The following is a 21,707-nucleotide window of genomic DNA, read 5'->3' on the forward strand; positions in this document are numbered from 1 at the left end:
ATGGTGCGGGTGATAAAATTAGAGTGCAATAAAATAAAATGAAAAGAATGTTCAAATAAATATTGTGTATATATTTCTTTAAATAGATAAAAATAAATAATAAATGGTGAGCAAACCAAATAAATAATTATAGGAAAGGGAGAGGCTCTTTCCTAAAGCTGCTGTGTGCAGTGTCCGGAATAAACCAACAATATTCCAGTGAATGAAAAAAATGGAAGGAAGTGGTTACACCTGTGTGGTCCACTAGGTGTCACAATTCAAATACAACCTGTTGGTATGCGGTATTGGACAGGCTGATGAATCCAGGGGTCCCCTCCGTTTTTAGTGAGCAGATATATTGGCTGATGATGCTCAATCGATCTGTATGCTCAAACAGAATGAAATCCCCGTGAAATGGTATACAAGGCGATCAGAATAGAAGTAGCATAGACTCACTGTGTAGGCTGGTCAAGATCAGTGTAGTAGACGTGAAGCTTCCACGTTCCACGGCTCAGGCTCCGAAACCAGAAGGGATGTTTGACGTTAGACTCCACCCTTCGCGTTTCGTCATAGGACGTCTGCTGGAGCGGCCGCTTGGAAGAGCTTAATCATAGAGGTCATAGATCATTGTTTAAAAAGCACTTCTTCTGTGAGATATAATTAATAAAGAACAGATGCTGTACCTGATATGTGTTAAGTTGTTGATGATTTTATTCAGTTTAATAACGGAAGGTTTGTTTTTTGTGCTATTTTCTCCCACAGACAGTGACGTCTGCTACAAATGTCCTGTTGACACATGGCCGGATAAGAGAAAAATCGTCTGTGTTCCCAAAACATATGACTATCTCTCCTATGAGACAAATAACATAGCTCTAGCTTTTTATTTCATCTCTATAATATGTTCTGTGGAAACTCTCTCTATACTGACATTGTTTATTTTATTCCGGGACACTCCAATTGTGAAAGCCAATAACCGGACTGTGAGCTTCATCCTCCTGACCTCCATCTTGCTGAGCTTCCTCTGTGTCTTCTTGTTCCTCGGACGTCCTGTAGATATAACCTGCATGCTGAGACAAATGTCATTTGGGGTCTTCTTCTCCATCGCTGTCTCTTCTGTTCTGGCCAAGACTATCACAGTCTGCATTGCCTTTAAAGCTTCCAAACCCAGCAGTTACTGGAGGAAATGGGTTGGAGAAAAGACTTCTAACTCTGTTGTCATAATCTGCTCCTCTGTCCAAGTTCTGATCTGCGTTGTTTGGCTATCAGTGTCTCCTCCCTACCAAGAGTATGACATGCTCTCCTATCCTGGGAAGATCGTCATTCAGTGTAATGAAGGGTCAGTTATCGGGTTCTACTCTGTGTTGGGTTATATGGGGTTTCTGGCGGCTGTGAGTTTTGTTCTGGCTTTCATGGTGAGGACATTACCGGACAGTTTTAATGAGGCCAAGTACATCACCTTCAGCATGCTGGTGTTCTGCAGTGTCTGGATTGCCATGATCCCGGCCTATCTGAGCACCAGAGGGAAATACATGGTGGCTGTGGAGGTATTCGCCATATTGGCCTCCAGTGCTGGACTGTTAGGCTGCATATTTTTCCCTAAATGTTATATAATTATCATACAACCTCAGAGAAACACAAGGAAAAATATTTTTGATAAGGTCAAATCATAATTACTGTTTAGAATGCATCCATGTCAGTACTTTTTAGGATGTCAATAGATACTACCTAATTATTTAACAAGGATCCTTTTTCTTCCTGTCTATTAAAGTACAATTATCGTTTAAAGTGGTCTACCAATATACCATAAGTAGAGACATGAGAATGTATTTTATTATCATTCTAGGTAATATCATCATATATTTTATTAACATACTGTACCTACAATAAAAATATATGTGCTTGTACCACATAAAAAGAAAACAGAAAATATATATATTTTTTTTTTTTTACTGGCACACTCCTGATCAAGTAAGTCTCACCCATACTGATGTCTCGGACTGATACTAGAGGGTGGAACATACAGAGGAACCTTAGAACATATGTTTTGGTCCTGCATCACTCAAGTCCTTTTCTGGCAAATGGTCGGCAACTTCTAGCTAACCTAACTGAAAATACATTACTGTAAACCTGCTCACTCATCTCCTGGGTTGTCCAGTAAAGTTTAAAAAAAATAATCTTTACACATGCAGACATTGGCTTGGTGTCTAATAGCACTTATGTTGACATGCAGTGGTGAAGCTAGAAATTCTTTCACCTGAGGCAAAAACGTATTTGGGTGCCCCCCCCCGCAAGAGGATGGTGGCAGTAGGGCAGTGAACAGTGTCAGTACTTTTTACTTTTTGATTATTTTTAAATATTTTTTTTTTTACAATTAACTATTTTTAAATATTTATTTTTTTTTACATTTTTTAGGAGCCCTGTAGGGGGGGCTTTGGTGAGATATCAGAGGTCTAAACGGGCCCCTGATGTTTCTCTTTTGAGATAGAGAAAGGGACTGAGGACAGACTCCCCAGTTCCTTTTCTCTGCAGCCTCAGCTGCACTGGATAGTGAAAGAATGGGAGGCTCTCTGTGCTTAGTGGCTTCCTGTTCATTCATAAAAGGAAGAATAGTAAACACGGTTTACAATGCTTCCGTTATATAAGAACACAGTAAGTGATCGGTACCAAGGGGGAGCTGGTGCTCAGTGGGGGGACAAGGGGGCACTGGTGCTCAGTGGGGGGAGAGGGGTCACTTTGCTCACTGGGGGTACAAAGAGAGCACCGGAGCTCAGTGGGGGGAACAAGGGGGCTCTGGTGCCCAGTAGGGGGGAGATGAGGGTAATGGTGCTCATTGGGGAATAAGGAGGCACTTTTAATCAGTCGGGGGGGGGGGCAAGGAGGGCACTGCTGCTTAGTGAGGAGAGAAGGGGCGCACTGGTGCTCTGTGGGAAGGCAAAGAGAACACTGGAGCTTAGTGGGGAGACAAGAGGGGCACTGGTGCTCAGTGGGGGGACAAGGGGTCACTGGTGTGCAGTGGGAGCGCAAGGGAAATACCGGCTGTTAGTGTGGAGAGAAGAGGGCACTGGTGTTCAGTAGGGGGCAAGGGGGTACTGGTGCTCAGTGCAGGGACAAGGGGGGCACTGGTGCTTAGTAGGGGAGCAAGGGGGCTTGGGTGCTTACTAGGGAGATATGAGAGAGACTGGTGCTCAGTGGGGGGCAAAGGGGGCACTGTTCTCAGTGGGGGACAAAGAGAGTACTGGAGCTCAGTGGGGAGACAAGATGGGCTCTGGTGCTCAGTGCGGGGGAGATGAGAGTACTGGTGCTCATTGGGGAACAAAGAGGCACAGGTGATAAGTTGGGGGACAAGGGGACACTTACAGTGGGGGACAAGAGGAATACTGGTTCTTAGTGTGGAGAGAAGGAGGGGGCTGGTGCTCATTGGGGGGTGGGGGCACTGGTGCTCAGTGAGGGGACAAGGGGGCACTGGAGCTCAGTAAGGGGAGAAGGGACACTGTGCTCAGTGGGGTACAAAGAGAGCACTGTAGCTCAGTGGAGAAACAAGGGGACACTGGTACTCAGTGGGGGAACAAGGGGACTCTGATGCTCTGTGGGGGAACAAGGGGACTCTGATGCTCTGTGGGGGAGATGGGGGTACTGGTACTCATCGAGGAACAAGGAGGCACTGGAAATCAGTGGGGAGACAAAAGGGGCATTGGTGCTAAGTGAGGGGGACAAGGGGTCACTGATGTACAGTGGGGGGACAAGGGGAATACTGGTACTTAGTGTGGAGAGAAGGAGGGCACTGGTGCTCAATGGGGACAGGGACATTGATGCTCAGTGGAGGATATGAGGGGTATGGGTTCTTAGTGTGGGGAAAAAAGGGGCACTGTGCTTGGGGGGGGGCAAAGAAAGCACTGGCGCTCAGTGGGGAGGCAAGACAGGCTCTGGAGCTCTGTGGGGGGAGATGAGAGTACTGGTGTTCATTAAGGGACAAGGAGGCACTATGTGTGAGACTTTTTCACAGCCTAGTCACATGGAGAGGCGCAACATCCAAGGAGTACTTCAGGCATTATCCACTTTCAGACCAGGCCTTCTTCTGACACTTTTTGTTTACAAGTAAAAATCTGTATTTTTGCTAGAAATTTACTTAGAACTCCCAAACATATATTTTTGTAGCAGAGGCCCTAGAGAATAAAATGGTGGGTTTTGCAAATGCTTATGTCACACGGTATTTGTGCAGCAGTTTTTCTGACACAATTTTTACACATTAACACATAAATACATTTTAGTGAGCTTCAATGCACACAAAGACAATATAATACCCAAAGTATAAAATATGGTGTTGACCGGATAAATAGATACCAAACACGTTAAGCTTTAACATTTTGCACGCTTGTGAAATGGCACCAAACTTTGATATTTAAAAATCTCTGTAGGTGATGATATATAAGCCCTAATTGGTTTTACCAGTTTAGAGTTACACAGGAGGTCTGGTGCAAGAATTATTGCTCTAGCTCTAACGTTCTCAGCAATACCTCACATGTGTGGCATGGTCGCTGTTTACATATGCGCACGGGACCAAAGTATGCATTCACCTTTGCATGCGAGCATGGGGGGAAAGGGGCACTTTACATTTTTTATTTATTTATTGGTGGGACACTGGTACACTGACAGATGTTTTTGTGCACTTGTACACTGTAACGGATCACCTGGCACCCCGACTGGGTACCTCCGTTGATGGATGCTCCTAGTGCTTCCCGAGGGCTCCAAGCACTCCACCAGACACCATAACCACCGCAGACCCCACGAACTGCCGCAGCTTGGTTGGGGTCTCGCCGTCTCCTACCCAACCTGGACCTACGACAAGGCTCCAGGTTCCAGTGGGTGAACCTCTCTTTCCCCAGAGGTGAAGCAGGAACAGGAACAAGCTCTTACAAGAGCTTAGTGATTATTCAAGGGAGTATGAAGAGCATAGCAATCCCTTGTAGCAGATTCCCCCAATAAGAGACAGGACTCTAGATTGAGGGTGAAGTAGAACTCTAGGTTTAATGGTACAGCTGCTCTTTTTCCCCCATAAGGTTACTGCCCAGGTGGACCTTGTCGAGAACAGGACATGAAATTCACAATCCAATAAATACAGTGTACACAATCCCTCCCTTCTGCCTGATTACATTATCATATGCAGATGAAATTGTATACAGAAACAGAATTAACCGAATTAACAGAACTAATTATCTAGCCATCTGGACAGAACAATGTGAGGTCATTAACATTTAACAATGGGACAGGCAGACTTCACACAATACACATCCCACCTCAATAGTTAGACAATAGGACAAGACTGCCCATGACAGTCTGTCCATCTCCTTCATTGAAGTACATGGAATACACATCTAGGTGTCACAGACTTCATGGCAACAGGCTATAGGTATCACAGTGTAAAGTGGGAATAAATCTTCATAGTTCTTGAGAGATATTGTTGATAAACATTTGAAGTTATCCAAACCATATTCTCTGTGTCCCTTAAGTATCTGTCTTTCACACCCAGTGACGGTGAGTACTGTCACATATGACAGATGTTGATCATCCACTGAAGGACACTGACAGATGTTGATGTTGCAATGGAACGATATTGCAGATGTTTTGTGCACTGGTCATTACATGATCGGGAGGGCCAATCACAGCGCCCATATTGTGATTTGTGATAGGCTGTAAAGATCACTGCTATCAAAGAACCCCCCTCCTGCCGCTCGCCAGTGTTTCTCTGGCATACTGTTCTTACCGGTGAGCCCGGGAAATGATCCGATGGCCATAGAGGTGAACAAAGACCAGATCATCTCTGATTACCTCTATGATATAGGAGGACTGGAGCAACACCATGATGTCACTTCCTGTCTAGGACAGAAATAAACCTTTTTTATTTTTTTATAAAGCATAGGATTGTTTTGTTTCGTTTTTTTTTTTTGTTTTTAGGTCTTTTTCTTTTAAAGGTAGAGTAGAGATTTAGGGTCTTAGAACCCAGATATTTCTACAAAGAGGACCTAGCATCCCTTATTTCTATTACAAGGGATGTTTACATTCCTTGTAATAGGAATAACCTTAATAAACCAAAAAAAAATTATTAAAATAAAAGGGACAGTGTAAAAAATAAAAAAAAAAATAAATAAGAAATGTGTTTTTAAAGTGCCCCCATTTCTCCGATCTTGCTTGCAGAAGCAAATGCATATGTAGGTCGTGCATGCATGTAAATGGTGTTTGCACTACACGTGTGCGGTATCGCTGCAAACGTTCGAGCAAGAGCAGTAATTCTTGCACTAGACCTCCTCTGTAAACAGATAACCTGTAAAACATTTTTTAAGCGACGCCTATGGAGATCTTTAATTATCGTAGTTTGTCACTGTTCCAACAAAGTGCGCAATTTTAAAGCATGACATGTTGTTGTGGTTGTTCATTCATTTAGAGCCAGGCTTTTCTGTCTTCCACTACTTCCCGGAGCTTGCTTAACTTCATGCTCTATTCATCTTGTTTTCTGTTGTCCTCTTCTCCTTTTTCCTTCCATGTTTCCCAGCATCAGGGTCTCCTCGCATTAGGTGGTCAAAGTATTCAAGTTTTAGCTTCAGGGTCTGTAATTCCAGTGAAAATTCAGGGTTAGTTTCCTTCAAGATTGACTGGTTTGATCTTCTTGCCATCCAAGAGATTTTCAAGAATCTTCTTCCACACCATAATTCAAAAGCATCAACACTTCAGCATTCAACCTTCCTTATGGTCCAATGTTCACAGCCATAGGTTACTATTGGGAATACCATTGCTTTGACTATATGGCACTTTGTCAGTAGGGTGATGTAGGGTAGCGTCTCTTAATTCCATAGCTACAGTCTGCAATGACATTGGAGCCCAGTATGACAAGATCTGTTTCCATTTCTTCTCCTATTTGCCAAGAATTGATGGGACCGGTTGCCATGATCTTACTTTTCCTAATGTTCAATTTCAGGCCAGCTTTTGCTCTTTCCTCTTTCACCTTCATTAAGAGACTCCTTAGTTCTTCTTCATTTTCTGCCTTTAGTGTGGTATCTGCATATCTCAGGTTGTTGATATTTCTCTCTGCAATCTTAATTCCGGGTTGTGATTCGTCAATCCTGGCATTTCGCATGATGGACTCTACATAGAAGTTAAATTAGTGACAATATACATCCTTGCTGCACTCCTTTCTCAATTTTAAACCAGTGAGTTGTTCCATGTCTTGTTCTAACTGTTGCTTATTTGTTTGCATACAGGTTTTTCAGAAGACAGATGAGGTGGTCTGGTATCCCGGTTTCTTTCAGTATTTGCCACATCTTGTTGTGATCCACACAATCAAAGGCTTTACTGTAGTCAATAAAGCAGAGGTAGACATTCTTCTGGAGCTCCCTTGCTTTCTCCATGATTTAGGGAATGTTGGCATGGTCATGTTAGGTATCTATTTACTCAGCGTAACATCAGCTTTTATATTTTACCAACAACTTGGGTTTAATATTGTGTTTTCTTTTTGCATTAAAATTCATTAAAGTTTATTTTTTGTCAAAAAATTGAAAAACTGCTGCGCAAATACTACGTGGTTATTTGTTCAACATCCCTGACACCCCTCCAAGTGTCAGGGTGCCAGGAAACCAGACCACACGAAGATGCAAGTAAAATAAAGCAGTTTATTAGGACAACAATAAATGCACAGCAAGAGTGAGGAGCGAAATCAGGAACAGCCGGGGTCAAGTACATAAGAGTTTAGTCATCCAATCTGGGATCGAGTCTAGAAGCGGGTAGTCATACAAGCCAGTGTTGAGTCCAGTAGTGGGTAGTCTGCCGATGCCGGATCTTCTGCCGATGTGGAATCGAGAGCCAGGAAAGTCATCAGCCAAGCCAGGTCATGCACGGAGGAACACAGAGAACAGAAGACTGCTAACAGTGATGCACCTTGGAGCACAAACACAAGGGAAGGGACTGCAAGCCCTCAGGTGATTATATATATATATATATATATATATATATATATATATATATATAGTCAGGTGTGCAGAGTCATCACTGAGCGACGCCCAGGCAGCAGGCAAGTGATGATGCAAACAGAGTTTATAATGGCACTTTTCCACTGCAAGTACCGGCTAGTACCGGCTCGGCTCTACTCGGCCCTGCTTGGCCCGGTTTGCTTTTCCACTGCGGTACCGCATGGTATAGTGTCAGAACGGTTCGGTACGGTACGGTATAGGTTTGCTTTTCCACTAAAGTAGTACTAAAGTTAAGTGGGTGGGATAACAACGGGGTGGGTGTGATTCTCTGACCAATCAGTGGCTAGTAGTGACTGCATGCAAAGGATTGTGGGATATGGTACCAGTTTGGTACCTGTTGGAACCACAATCGAGTAGGTACTGTTTTTTCAGAGCCGTACCGTACCGTTCGGTTCCATGCAGTGGAAAAGCAAACCTATACCGTACCGTACCGAACCGCTCCGACCCTATACCATGCGGTACCAGCAGTGGAAAAGCACAAAAGCGCGCCGAGCCGGTACGGTTCTATGCAGTGGAAAAGCGCCATAAGAGACATTAGTCTGCACATGTCCAAGATGGCTGCCAACAGGAAGGCAAGGTAAGACCTTGACACCAAAAGAGGGCTACATAGCTTTAAGCACTGTTTTACATTTTTATAGGGTCTTTCAGATAAATTTAAAGCCGCTGAAAGTTAGAAGAATAGATCAGAGAAAATAAGCACTCCTCTTAATAGCCTTCCAATAAGGCGGTCAAGTATTACAGCGCCTGGGACCCGTGACCTGCAAGCAAATTTAGAAAACCTAAGTAAAATTTTATACCACCCAGGAAAATCCCCATGCTTTTGTATAACACTTCCAATTTGTATGGACTTGCTACAGTCCAACCTAAATGGATGTTACGTTTTGCTGAAGTCTGTGAGCAGATCTGGGGATTGAAAAACTCATATATTGGGTGTTCTCAGTATTAGGTTGTTTCTCCTATTCTGAAGATGGCTCCGCCAGTGCTAGGCTTGGATCAGTTTCATAGATGAGAACATTTTCTTGTTATGTACATGATTTTGACAGCTACATGGTCTTTATCCAGACTATGGAAGCAACCAAAGTTCACACTTTTTCAAACACTCCTGGAACTCCTAAACAAAAGTACCTTCTATAAATACGCTTGCAATATTTTTTCTGAATGGACACCCTAGCTTCAGCACCCTCAGTGTACACTACTTACTAACTCTGCTTGATACTAGTAGATGCCTATCAACATCAACAGTGCCCGACAGAGGAATTATTATAACTGACAGTAGAATGTATTTAAATATCTGTTAAGAATAATCAATGTGTTTATATGTATCTGCTTTTGCAAGCTACATCTCTGCACCCAGTTAATTATTGTTAGTTCTTCTTGGGTATTTTATCATACCAGACTGACTATCTGCAAAAAATAAATAAATAAAAATAAAAAATAAAGGAGAACTTTGTATTTTTCAATCAAATGAGGGTGTATTGTCTGTACTTGTCTTAAAAACCAAACAAAACAAAAAAAAAAAAAATTAAAATTGAAAAAAGAACAATCAAATTGTATATTTCAAAAACAAATGTTTTTTTTTTACCCAGAAAAGGGAAAAAAATATACAAATTTGCAGGACAGCTTTTATTATCTTATCGACAGGCTGAGGTAGAAGATATGTGGATTGCGTCTGCGACAAAAAAAAATAAAATAAAAAAAAATAGTTTGAAAATTTTGCAGATTTCAAGTACACGTTTAGGCATTTTTGGATCGACCAATATTTCGGAGGCAGAGTGTAAGCAGATTTTAACAATAAATATAAAATTAGACTGAATCTAGGCCCAGGTGTAATATTAATATGGTGCAGAATTGTTGCAGAGAATCTTGTTCTTATTAATAGGAGGTTAATTATGAAGAAGTGGGTCTATTTTAGCCAAAAATGCATTTGTTTTCAGTCACAAGTTTTAGAAAATGTACATGATTACAGAGTAGAAACTCATCCTTCTTAATAAGAGGCACATATGGAGGCAGAAAGTTGGCTTCAGCCATTAAAATCAATTAAGTTTGTATTTTTAGAAAGACATTACATGAAATTACAGTACAGAATTTCATCCATTTGAGGCACAGAATGACATCCATTTTAATACAAGGCACTTATGGTGGCAGGTTGGAGTCATAAATATTAAATTAAACTATATATTTCCAAAAGCAATTTATATAAAAAAAAATCTATTTGCTGATATGAATCACATTCTTTATGATGTGAGGTAGTTTTGGAGGCAGAGAGTATGCATAGTTTAGCCAGAAATATTAAATTGGTGTAGAGACACCATATAAAAATTGTACACATCTGATGCATGGAATCACATCCTAAGAGTTGAGATGGGCCGAACACCCCCGGTTCGGCTCGCGCCAGAACTCTCGAACATTGCAAATGTTTTGACACGAATGATGAACCCCATTGAAGTCTATGGGGAGAAATTAAATGTTCCCATTTTGAAGGTTTCAGTATATGCAATTGTTGGCCATAAAAAGGGTATGGGGGCCCTGTTACTGCCCTGTGGGACATGTACAAATGCAAAACAAAACTTTTAAAAATGATAATTTTTAAAGGAGCAGTGATTTTATTGATACTTAAAGTTAAACAATAGAAATTAAAAATTCCTTTAAATATACAGTAGTGCCTGGGGGGGTCCCTATTAGTCTGCCTGTAAGGCGATGCATCTGTACTGCGTATAGAACCTGCTGCAGCAAAATTGAAATTTTTAAAGAAAAAAAAAGGACATTTAAATTTGTTTTCCTTGCAAGCTTTTTTATTTAGTAAACAACACCTTGGGGATCTTGTATGATAAGGCCATAATTTAGTGCACTCAGAACAAGAATAACATTTTTTTTTTTTGTTTAAAGTCTGGTGTCTCTTTCGCAGACTTTGAATAGTAACGAGTGCATAAAAAACTTACCGTTAGTGTACTGGTAACGGCCTTTCTCTTAATCCTTCCAGGACGGCCTACATATGAGAGATTGTGGCTCCGCCTCACAGGAAACACAACTAATTTGCAGCTGGTTAAAAGGTCCCACCCATCCTTGAGCTTCAGTAATAGAAAAGTACCTTTCCAACCGAACTTTCAAGGGACACAGTTATACAATAACATACAGCTACACATATATACATATACATATATATACATTTTTAACTCACCACCATCTTGGGCGGGAAGTAGGCCGGCCGTCCTGGAAGGATTAAGAGAAAGGCCGTTACCAGTACACTAACGGTAAGTTTTCTCCTTTCATCCTTCCAGGACGGCCTACATATGAGAGGATAATAAAGGAATCCATACTGGCCTACCTTAGGGCGGGACCACTGCCTGTAAAACCTTTCTGCCAAAGGCAAGGTCTTGTTGTGACAGTACCAGGTGGCTGCATGGCGGATCTGCTCCCAGGATGCTCCGGCTTTTTCGGCCCAAGAAGTTGCCATGCCCCTTGTGGAATGTGCCTTTAGATTTGTTGGTGTGGGGGTACCTGACACCTTATATGACATACTAATGGCTTGTTTAATCCACCCAGAGATCGAGGGTTTTGATGCTTGTAATCCCCTCCTTGGTCCAGAATGTAGAACCAATAGGTGGCTAGATCTTCTAAAGCCCTTGGTTCTTTCTAAATATGCTAGAAGACACCTTCTTACATCTAAGCAATGGAATTTTCATTCTTTTGCACATTTAGGTTTTTCACAGAAAGATGGGAGAACCATCTCTTGATTCCTGTGAAAAGAAGACACTACCTTGGGTAGGTACAGTGGGTCTGGTTTAAGAATCACTGTGTCTTGGAGAATTCGCATAAAGGGTTCCTTTATGGATAAACTTTGTAAATCTCCCACTCTCCTGGCTGTGGTGATTGCCAACAGAAAAGTTAACTTTATTGACAAAATGTTTAAACTAATTTTGTTCAAAGGTTCAAATGCTTCACTAGATAATGTCTCTAGTACTAGCGTTAGGTTCCAAACTGGAACATTAGTTCTGTTAACTGGAGATACTCTTCCCCAAGCAAACAGAAACCTTTTAATTAAAGGCTCTTTGGCCAGACTTTTGTCTAAAAAAACAGAAAGTGCTGCTACCTGTACTTTAAGGGTGTTCACCGCCAACCCCTTATCTACCCCATCCAATCCAGGATCATCGGGATTGAGGCAGAGGAATCTTTCTTCTGACTCTGCCAAGTACAGAATGTTTTCCAGATTTTGGAATAAATTTTCCTGGTTACTGGCTTTCTACTTGCAAGGAGGGTCTCAATGACTTTGTCTGAGCATCCTTTTTATTTTAAGATTTGGCGTTCACTACCCAGGCTGTTAACTGAAAGAACTGTGGTCTGGGGTGAATCAGAGGTCCTTGTAGTAACAGGTCTGGAATTTCTGGTAGTTTCCATGGTACTGTCACTGAAAGGGATACCAAGGTTGCAAACCACGTCCTTTTTGGCCACCCAGGTGTGACCAGGATGAGGCGTAGTTGCGGCCATCCACTGAGTTTCTGCAGAACTCTCGCAATTAGATTCTGTGGAGGAAAGGCATAGGCTAGCCTGAAGGGCCAAGGTTGTGCTAGAGCATCCAAGCCCAGCATGCCCCTCTGTTTTGTCAGAGAAAAGAACTGTCCTACTTTTCGGTTCTGCCGAGTGGCAAACATGTCCACTTCTGGCTGACCAAATTTTTGGACTAGGCGTTGAAAAATTATGGGGTTCAATTCCCATTCTGCCTGTTTGATGTGATGACGACTGAGGAAGTCCGCTTCCCAGTTGTCCTTCCCTTTTATGTATATGGCTGAAAGGGAAATTATTCTCTTTTCTGCCCAGCTCAATGTCTCCTGTGCTAGACTTAGCAGAGAGCTTGATCTGGTCCCCCCCTGATGATTCAGGTAAGCTACTGCTGTAGCATTGTCTGAATGGACCTGGACTTCTTTCCCTAGAATGTCCTTCTCGAAGGCTTTTAAGGCCTTTTCCACAGCCTTCAGTTCCCTGTAATTGGAGGAGGCTTGACTCAGCTTCGTATCCCAGGTACCCTGGGTCCGTGCTTCCTTTAGGTGAGCTCCTCACCCCTCGGAACTTGCGTCCGTGGTAATCCTTACGGGCAGCTCTTGACTCCATAGTCGCCCCTCCTCTAGGTTTTGGGGGACTGTCCACCATTTCAGTGACAATATTACTTGCGGGGATAGTGTAATTTTCTCGTCTAAGGAGTCCTGTCTCTTGTTCCAAGAGGCCAGGTGAAAAAATTGGAGGTCTCTTGAATGTAGTTGGGCCCACTCTACAGCTGGAATACATGCTGTCATTAGCCCTAGAACTCGCATGATCTGTCTCCTGGAACACCAAGGATGAGAGCAGATGTCTCTTACCGCTGAGACCACTTTTTCCACCTTTTCCCTTGGGAGGAAAAGTTTTTTGAGTCTGGTATCTATTTTGTATCCTAGATACACTTGGACCTGGGCTGGCTGTATTGAGGATTTCTCCAAATTTAATAGCCATCCTACCGCTTGAAGGACTGACATCACCTTTTGGGTGTCTGCCAAAGCCTGTTTTTCTGATCTTGCAAAGATCAACATATCGTCCAGATACGGGATCAACTTTAGGCCTTGTAGGTGAAGATGGCCTACTACTTCGGCCAAGATTTTTGTAAAGATCCTTGGACTTGCTGCCAAGCCAAAAGGAAGAGCTCTGAACTGCCAATGTGCAGTGCCTTCTTCCGTCACAATAGTGAATCTGAGAAATGCTTGATGTTCTGGATAAATTGGGACATGTAGGTAAGCATCTCTTAAATCCAATGTTGTCATAAAGACATTCTGGTACAGATTTTTTCTGACCGCATAAATGTTCTCCATGGAGAACTTCTTGTATATCAGAAATTTGTTTAGTTTCTTGAGGTTTATGACTAGTCGGAATTTTCCTGAGGGTTTTTGGCACCACAAATATGTGGGAGTAAAAGCCTTGGAATGCCTGATCCTTTGGTACAGGTGAAATTACCCTCTGCTCCACTAGTTCCTGAATACCCTCTAACAGTGCCTTCCTCTTTTGTTCTATTTTTGAGGGATAGGTTACTGTTATTTCTCCCACCGGCTGTGAGGCGAACTCCAGTCGGTACCCTTCCCGAATTATCTGGAGAATGTAGGGGCTGGCAGAGATGTTTTCCCATTGGGAAGCAAAATGGGTCAGTCTGCCCCCTACCCTGATGCTGTTGGTTTCTTTGGACTTAGGTCCAGGTTTAAGGAACAATAAGTTGGTTCCTTGTTTTCCCTTTTCAGGACCACCTCTCCTGGCCTGTCCTTTGAAAGGCCTTCTTTGATTTTTTTCCTGGAAGTTCCGAAAGGAATATCTTCCCGTCTTGTCCTTTCTCTTACTGGGAAATTTTTTCCCTTTCTCTGCAGATCTGGACAAGGCATCATCCAGTCCTGACCCGAACAGCAAGGAACCCTCAAAGGGTAATGCGCAGAGTCTTACTTTGGAGGCTACATCACCTTCCCATGCTTTGACCCAAAGCGCCCTTCTAGCAGAATTTACTAGCGCTGCTGTTTTTGCAGATGCTATGTCAAGATGAAAATATATCGAGGACTCTTAAAGACTTTTATATTATGTATTCATGTATCAGTATGGCAGTCTAGAGCCCCCTTTTAATCCCTGAATATATTTAAACATCGTAGTTTTCAGAAATTCAGTCTTTAGTCTTATTATGTTGTCTTTTATTATGAATATGTGTCAACTTTAACATGAGATGTCCAGCCAAGAGAACTTCCCTAACTTTCCGGAATAACAGATAAACAAATATATATTAGCTTAGATAATGATAGTTCCAGTAACCGGCCATTAATTGCATATTATCCATCATTTTTAATTGTCATATGCCCTTCCTTCTCCTAGAGCAAGATGACCAAGACTTTGCTAAAATAATCAACAAAGGCTATATTATGGCTGTTAATGAAATATTGTGTAATCTTGTATGACTATATCTTTGGGTTTGTGCCCGCCATAGACTTTAATGTAATAATTTTCTATAAAAGGATGTATCAAAAATGTATATGTCATCACATTCTCTATTTCTGTATGAGATGTGGTCCATGCGCATGTAATCTCAGTAAAGCTTACCTGAACAGATGCAAACCTGATTGGCGTAGATTATTTCATGGCTCAAACTTAACATTTGAACTTAACATGAAATTAACATTTGGTGACCCGACGAATCGTGTCTTTCTGATCGCATCGAAACCCGCCGGTTGCCACCGTACAACAGGAGGGACAGCACAGAGGCCTCAGGTGAGAAAACATTTTTATTTCTCATGATGAAACTGTCTTTATCTGATGTGTGGTGGTGTGCTGGTTGGGGAAAGTGCGGCTACAAAAGGTAACACGTATCCTTTGAATTTAATTGCATTCTGTCTGTGTATGGTTACTGAGATTATTAAATGGTACCAATAGGAAATACTATGTATGAAAAATATTATTTTCTAAAAAAATATTTTTTTTTAATTCTCCTTATTACAAGAAATGACAATATATATATATATATATATATATAAGGGACGATTTCAGCAGAGATATTATTATTTTCTGGATTGTGTGTGTGGTGTTGAAAGACAAATGTGGAGGTATTAGGGCAGGTATTGCCTTAAACCCCAGTGTCTGTGTAATCTGCTGAGTGTTCTTTGGATTAGGAAGTAAGAGAAAGACTAGCCTATATTCACTCGTTTAGGAGACGTCCAAACGAGCAATAGAACAGATTAAAGACATGTCATAATAAGTACCGGTGTAATAAAGAAACGGAGTTCTTGATCCCAGAATCTCCAAATATTGTCATTTCTAAAGTGGTAACGAGAAATAATAAAATGGGAAATTTAATTGATAAAAGCGGGAAATTGTATCATACTTACCGTAATTTCCCTTTCCTGGTGCCAATCCATGGCAGCATACAAATGATAGAGCTCCGCCTCGACTCCTCCCTCAGGACTAGTGCATAGCATAAAAGACAAGAAGGTCCCTTCCCCCAGCATTCTCCTGTAATTTAGAATACCGAGGGTGGGAGCGTATGCTGCCATGGATTGGCACCAGGAAAGGGAAATTACGGTAAGTATGATACAATTTCCCGCTTTCCTGGTGCCTCCATGGCAGCATACAAATGATAAATAAATAGCTGACACGGGTGGGATAATGCACACACAAAAAATAAATTTTATTCAGACAAGAGGACATGGCTAAGCTTAGTGCCTTCCTTCCAAAGTTTACAGTTGAAAGGGATCCTGGATCAATTCTGTAATGCCTGATGGAAGTATGGCAAGAAGACCAGGATGCTGCCCTGCATACCGTCTCCAAGGAGACGTTGGCCCTAGCTGCCCAAGATGCTGCTACAGCCCTCGTGGAATGAGCTTTCACCTGTGTTGGAGGCACCAACTTCTTGGATATGTACGTTTTTTTTGATTAGCTTCACTATCCAGGAGGCTAGAGTTCTACTAGTGGCATCTTTCCCTCTATTTTTCCCGTGAGGGATGATGAATAGTCTTTCCGATATCCTAAAAGATTCGGTGGCAGCCAAGTAGGCTTTCAGCACTCTGGCGATGTCTAATTCATGGCAAGTATCGGAATCCATGTCAGTAAAAACTGGCAATGCCCAGGGTTCTCTTAGGAAAGCTGATGACGCCACTTTGGGGACAAAGCCATGAATCGGACGGAGTTCCACCCTATCCGGGAAAAAGAAAATGTGTTCCTCACCAATTCCTAGTGAGTGGAGTTCCGAAATTCTCTTTCCAGATGTTATGGCTAAGAGGAAGACCGTTTTTAATGTAAGATTCCAAAGTGAAATTTGCTCTACTGGGGCAAACGGCTGATCTGAGAGGACCTCCAAAACGAATGAAAGATCCCATTTTGGAAAGGAGCGCCTGGCCGGAGGGCGGATTTTTAATACTCCTCTCAGAAAGGTCACTACTAAGGGGTCTTCTGCCCACCTTGGTCCCATACCTATCAGAAGTGTGAGGATCTTTTGCATGGGATGAGTGACTCATGATGGCTTACAAGCAGCAGGGTCAGCTAAAAGGGAAAGAGAGAGAGGAAAAATCCCAATTTTTTTTTTTTTTTTTTAAGATAACAGGAAAAGAAAGGAGAGAGAGAAAAAAAGCTTTTAGATCTAGACGAGACAGATATACGCATACATACACATACATATATATACATATATATACATACACACATACAACCCTCCCTTTAGCACGCACATATACACATCTGTATACAAATTACATAATCCCAGATAAAAATGCAAATATTTAAAAGTAAAACTGCTGTACCTAAGGGCCGGTAAAGGAGCAATTGCAGGGCTTCTTGATAGAGGCAGCTCCACACATTTAATTCAACTGCCTCCTTATATATGCCTTTATTTAGGAGACATAGGGAGGGCCACTGGAGGAAACTGCTGTTTTTTATTAACTTAATTGTAAGGGAAAGCGAGTATCGCTTTCCCTTACCCAATATGGCCGCCCGGTGCTGGAAATGCCACTGCGCATGCGCCCGCGCTCGCGCCGTGCCTCCCGCGGCTCCACGCAATGAGCGCCTGCATCCTCCCACTGCTGGTGACGTTCCGCTCTACCGCGCATGCGCCCGCACCCGACGCCGCTCCACGAGGACGCCGAGGAGCGCGCACACACTCCTGCTTGCCGCAACAAACACCGCCGCCGAGGAAGAAGGACCGGCATCCCCCTGCACAATGCAAATGCCAGGTAACCCTGCTGGGGAGCAGGTAACCCTGCTGGGGAAAAAATACATTAAAAAAAAGATTAAGAAATCCTACCTACTCATACCAATATAAAAAAAGGGGAAAGAAACAAAACAAGATACAGATAATACACACATCATCCTCAGGAAAAACAATGACATTTATAATAAATGATAGAATAAAGGGAAAACCTGACCCGGCTGTTTTGCAGAAACGACTCATCCATAATTTTCCAGAAACTGCAGACTGCGTTCCTATGAGGAAACTCTGCTTTTGACCCCAAAAGATCCACAGAAGGGGTTCCCTGCCTTATTAGTGCTATGAGCGACCCAAGAGCAGGGACTGCGTCTGGGAGAGGCTGAACCCAGCGGAAGCTGCCAAACTAAGTAAGGCAGAGGTAGGGACATACTGCTAACTCTTCACCAGTTCCAGAGGTATGAGGTAAAAAAGGAGAATGCTGGGGGAAGGGACCTTCTTGTCTTTTATGCTATGCACTAGTCCTGAGGGAGGAGTCGAGGCGGAGCTCTATCATTTGTATGCTGCCATGGAGACACCAGGAAAATGTTTTGCCCATTATGAAAAACTTTGGGCTTAAAAAACTAAAGCAAAAATGTACTAAAAATAGCAAAGAAAACAGGCTTAAATGTTGCTAAATTGCATTCAGGTGCACCCATCATTAAGATGATGGTGAGTGGTGATCCAGACGCCCTCAAACATCATGTAAAGTGGTGCAAAATTACGAAAAAGCGTATGAAGAGGATCCCTCTAAATGGTGACCACCAGAGGGCTATTCTGAGTATGCCTAAAAATTGATGCCTTGTTTAACTTGCTATTTAAAATGTCTGATTGTGGGGGAATTAAATGTCTAGCAGCATGGGAAGAAAAATATATAGGTGAAGCCCCTCCCTATAAAATGTGTTCAGAAAAAGCTGCTTTAACATATAGATAAGGAAGAGTAATAGAAACAGTTTTATCAGGGAAAACGTAGTTTGCCATAGTTGGCAGGACACTTTGAGGTTATTTTATATATATAAAATTATAGATAATGAGAATTTACATTTTGCTCATAAGTCCCTGTATGAAAGGGAGCTCTGCTGCAAAATTTTGAAAATTGGCTACTTGCCAAGAGATGGTTCAACAATAAATATATTCGTTCCTGTTATAGCTATGGAATTTATTTTTGCACAGAAAGGGTTACCGCAATTAGTGTGACCATTGGACCCTGTTGGCACCGAGCCAAAAGTTTCAAATCAGATTAACTTTTTATCCGATTATAGTTTTTGAATGGTATTTTAGGGGTGTCCTCTATTAAAGGAGGGGAACCTCTGGTCAGATTTTTGTAAAAATGACACTAAAAAAGAAAAAAAAAAGTTGAAAGTTTATTTTGTAAGTTTGGCACGGAGCCAAGAAAATGTTTTAGTTTTATAGTTTTATCTGATTTTAGCATACAAGTGGTATCTGATGTGCCATCTTTACTGATGGCCATACCATCCGATGCTACTCACTTTTACAGTGAAGTAATGCGTTTTTTTTTTAGCGTCCTAGTGGACGAGGAAGACAAAGCCATCTTCGTTTCTTGTTTTTAAGTCCTGGTAACTGACCTGGTGTAGAAATGCCCTTAAAAATAGGTGATGGAGGTTAGTATATAGCAAGGATAGGAAAAGTGTATGTCCCTTAGAAACCCCAAGAAATTAGGGCAATTGTAGAAGATCTCCCAAACATTGCCAAGAGTCTTAAAAGAAATGGTACAAAAGGTTGATGTGAATGGAGAAAACTCAGCAAGCTACATATATAGATATGTGGATTTTGATTGATTGGGCAGTACCGAGAGAAAAAAATAAATAAATATATATATATGTGTATGATGTGTATGTATGGAACATATTTGCAGTAAATAAGTACGCATGAATAAGGGATATTGAGGATACAGGCACATGGCCAAAATACGTATGAAACAAAGATTGATACAATGAAATTCTAAAGAAATGGGTAACAAGTATGTTTGATAAAGAACAGAATATGTGAATGTTATTGGATGTTGTTTAGAAGGAAGGTGAGGAGATGTTGAACTATTGGAATAGATTCAAAGATGCAATATAGAAGCATAGTGATTGGGTGACTGAAAGTGAAGATGACATGAAACAACCTAAAGTGATAACATTTTTGTAAGTGGATTGTTGTCTGAGATTAGAAAAGAAAATGGAGCTCCGCATAGCAGGCTGGAGAATTAAACCTGTCCCTGAGTTGGTTGACATAGCACAGATAGCTTGTGAAGTGTTAAGGAAAAAATAGAGAGAAAGGAAAAAACTAAAATAATGAATATGCAAGTCCCTGAGGTTAAAAAAAAAAAAAAAAGGTACATAAACCCAGGGGAGTGTCAGTTTCTACAGTACAGGTGACGGAACCCCCTTATCCCCCGTCAGGAGTAGTGTACATTTCCAATTTTGGGGTCCCCAGGTCAAAAGGGAGAACTGGAGATCCAAAGAGGGGCAGTGTAGGACCCCTACAGGAATTGTTAAAAGGACAAACAAAAAGCAATTTTAAATTTACTTTAGAAGAGTTAACCCCTTCAGTTATGGAGGCATTTAAACAAATCAAGCAATCTTTGCTAACAGTGCCCAGTCTTGGTTTGTTAGACTATAGCAAAGATTTCTATTTATTTTGCACAGAAATAAATGGACATGCGAATGGAGTGTTAATGCAACACTTCTGTGCCAGACATCGCCCAGTGGGGTACTACAGTTACCCATTGGACAGCTACCTGGATGTCTAAAATCAGTAGCGGCAGTTGCCCTACTGGTGGAAAAAAACTGCAGACATTGTATTAGGCAACACTTTGTATTTGATGTGCCCCGTGATTTGGAGGCTATGTTAAATAGTGCCTATACTAAACACTTCTCAGTACAAAGGATAGCACATTATCATTTGGTTTTGTTATCAGCTTCTAATCTAAAAATTCAGCACTGCCAGACTCTGAATCTAGCTACTTTTCTATCGGAAGCTGACAGTGAGGAAGTTGATGATTCTGAATACCTAATACATGATTGTTCTGCCTCTATTGATGAAGTAAGAAAACCCAGATCTGATCTTCAGGATGAATCCATTGCTGGTCTGCCTGTATGTGCAGACTTGTTAGTAGATGGCTCATCCCTCAGATGACCTGATGGGTTAACATTAGCTGCCTGTGCAGTGGTAAACGGTGAGAGCCGACTACTGCATACTGAAATTCTGCTAAATTCTAAGTCAGCGCAGGCTGCGGAACTTACAGCTCTCTGTGTTGCATTGGAGCTAGCAAAATTAGATACGGTAAATATCTACAGTGATTCTGCGTATGCTGTGGGTATATTGCACAGCTTTGCACAATTATGGCAGGAAAGGGGTTACCTGATAGCAACAGGAACACCCATTCAACACAAAGAGTTAATTGTCAGACTGTTGTTTGCAGTCCAATCGCCTCTTAAAGTAACAGTAATTAAATGTAAAGTACATACCGGGTTTAATGACAGTGTATCGGTTGGGAATGTTTTGGCTGATAAATATGCAAAAGAAGCTATTTACTCTTATCAGCCACATGTAGTCCCTATATTTTTGGTCACAAATCTTCAAGTGGACCATGGGGTTGTCAAGGCCCTACAAGAAAGTTCACCCCACTGATCCACTTGGTCTACAAAAAAAGAACTGTTTGGGGACCAGATGGCCTGTGGAGGTTGAATGATAAACTGGTTGCTCCACCGACTCTTTTTCCTTTATTGTTGGCCTTGAGCGATGGGCATTGCCATGTCTCAACAGGAGGGATTATGAACAAACAGTGGTGGGCACCAGGTTTTTACACATATGCTGCTAAACAAGTTAATGAATGTACTGTATGTCAAATGCATAAACCAGTGTCTACCCCTATGAAACACATTCCGCATACTGAGGAGCCGTTTCAAATTGTGCAGATTGACTTCTCAGATATGCCCCCTTGTGGCCGATTCAAGTATCTTTTAGTTTGCGAATATTGT

At 41.8% G+C, this 21,707-nt stretch overlaps 2 protein-coding genes across 2 annotated transcripts in view; both read left to right on the forward strand.

Moving 5' to 3' along the window:
- LOC309561096 (vomeronasal type-2 receptor 26-like) overlaps window positions 1–1,649 on the forward strand; it is a gene marked incomplete at both ends in the record, with an annotated part of 39,487 nt that extends 37,838 nt beyond the window's left edge. Inside the window, one exon of the mRNA XM_082264839.1 lies at window positions 742–1,649. Coding sequence (XP_082120965.1) covers window positions 742–1,649 — 908 coding nt within the window. The remainder of the gene's footprint in view (window positions 1–741) is intronic.
- Window positions 1–21,707, forward strand: part of LOC309566744 (vomeronasal type-2 receptor 26-like) — a gene marked incomplete at its 3' end in the record, with an annotated part of 381,835 nt that overhangs the window by 5,827 nt on the left and 354,301 nt on the right. The gene's annotated exons all lie outside the window — the stretch shown is intronic.

The sequence above is a fragment of the Pelophylax lessonae genome, assembly GCF_965119305.1.
Source record: "Pelophylax lessonae genome assembly, chromosome: 1".
NCBI lineage: Eukaryota > Metazoa > Chordata > Amphibia > Anura > Ranidae > Pelophylax > Pelophylax lessonae.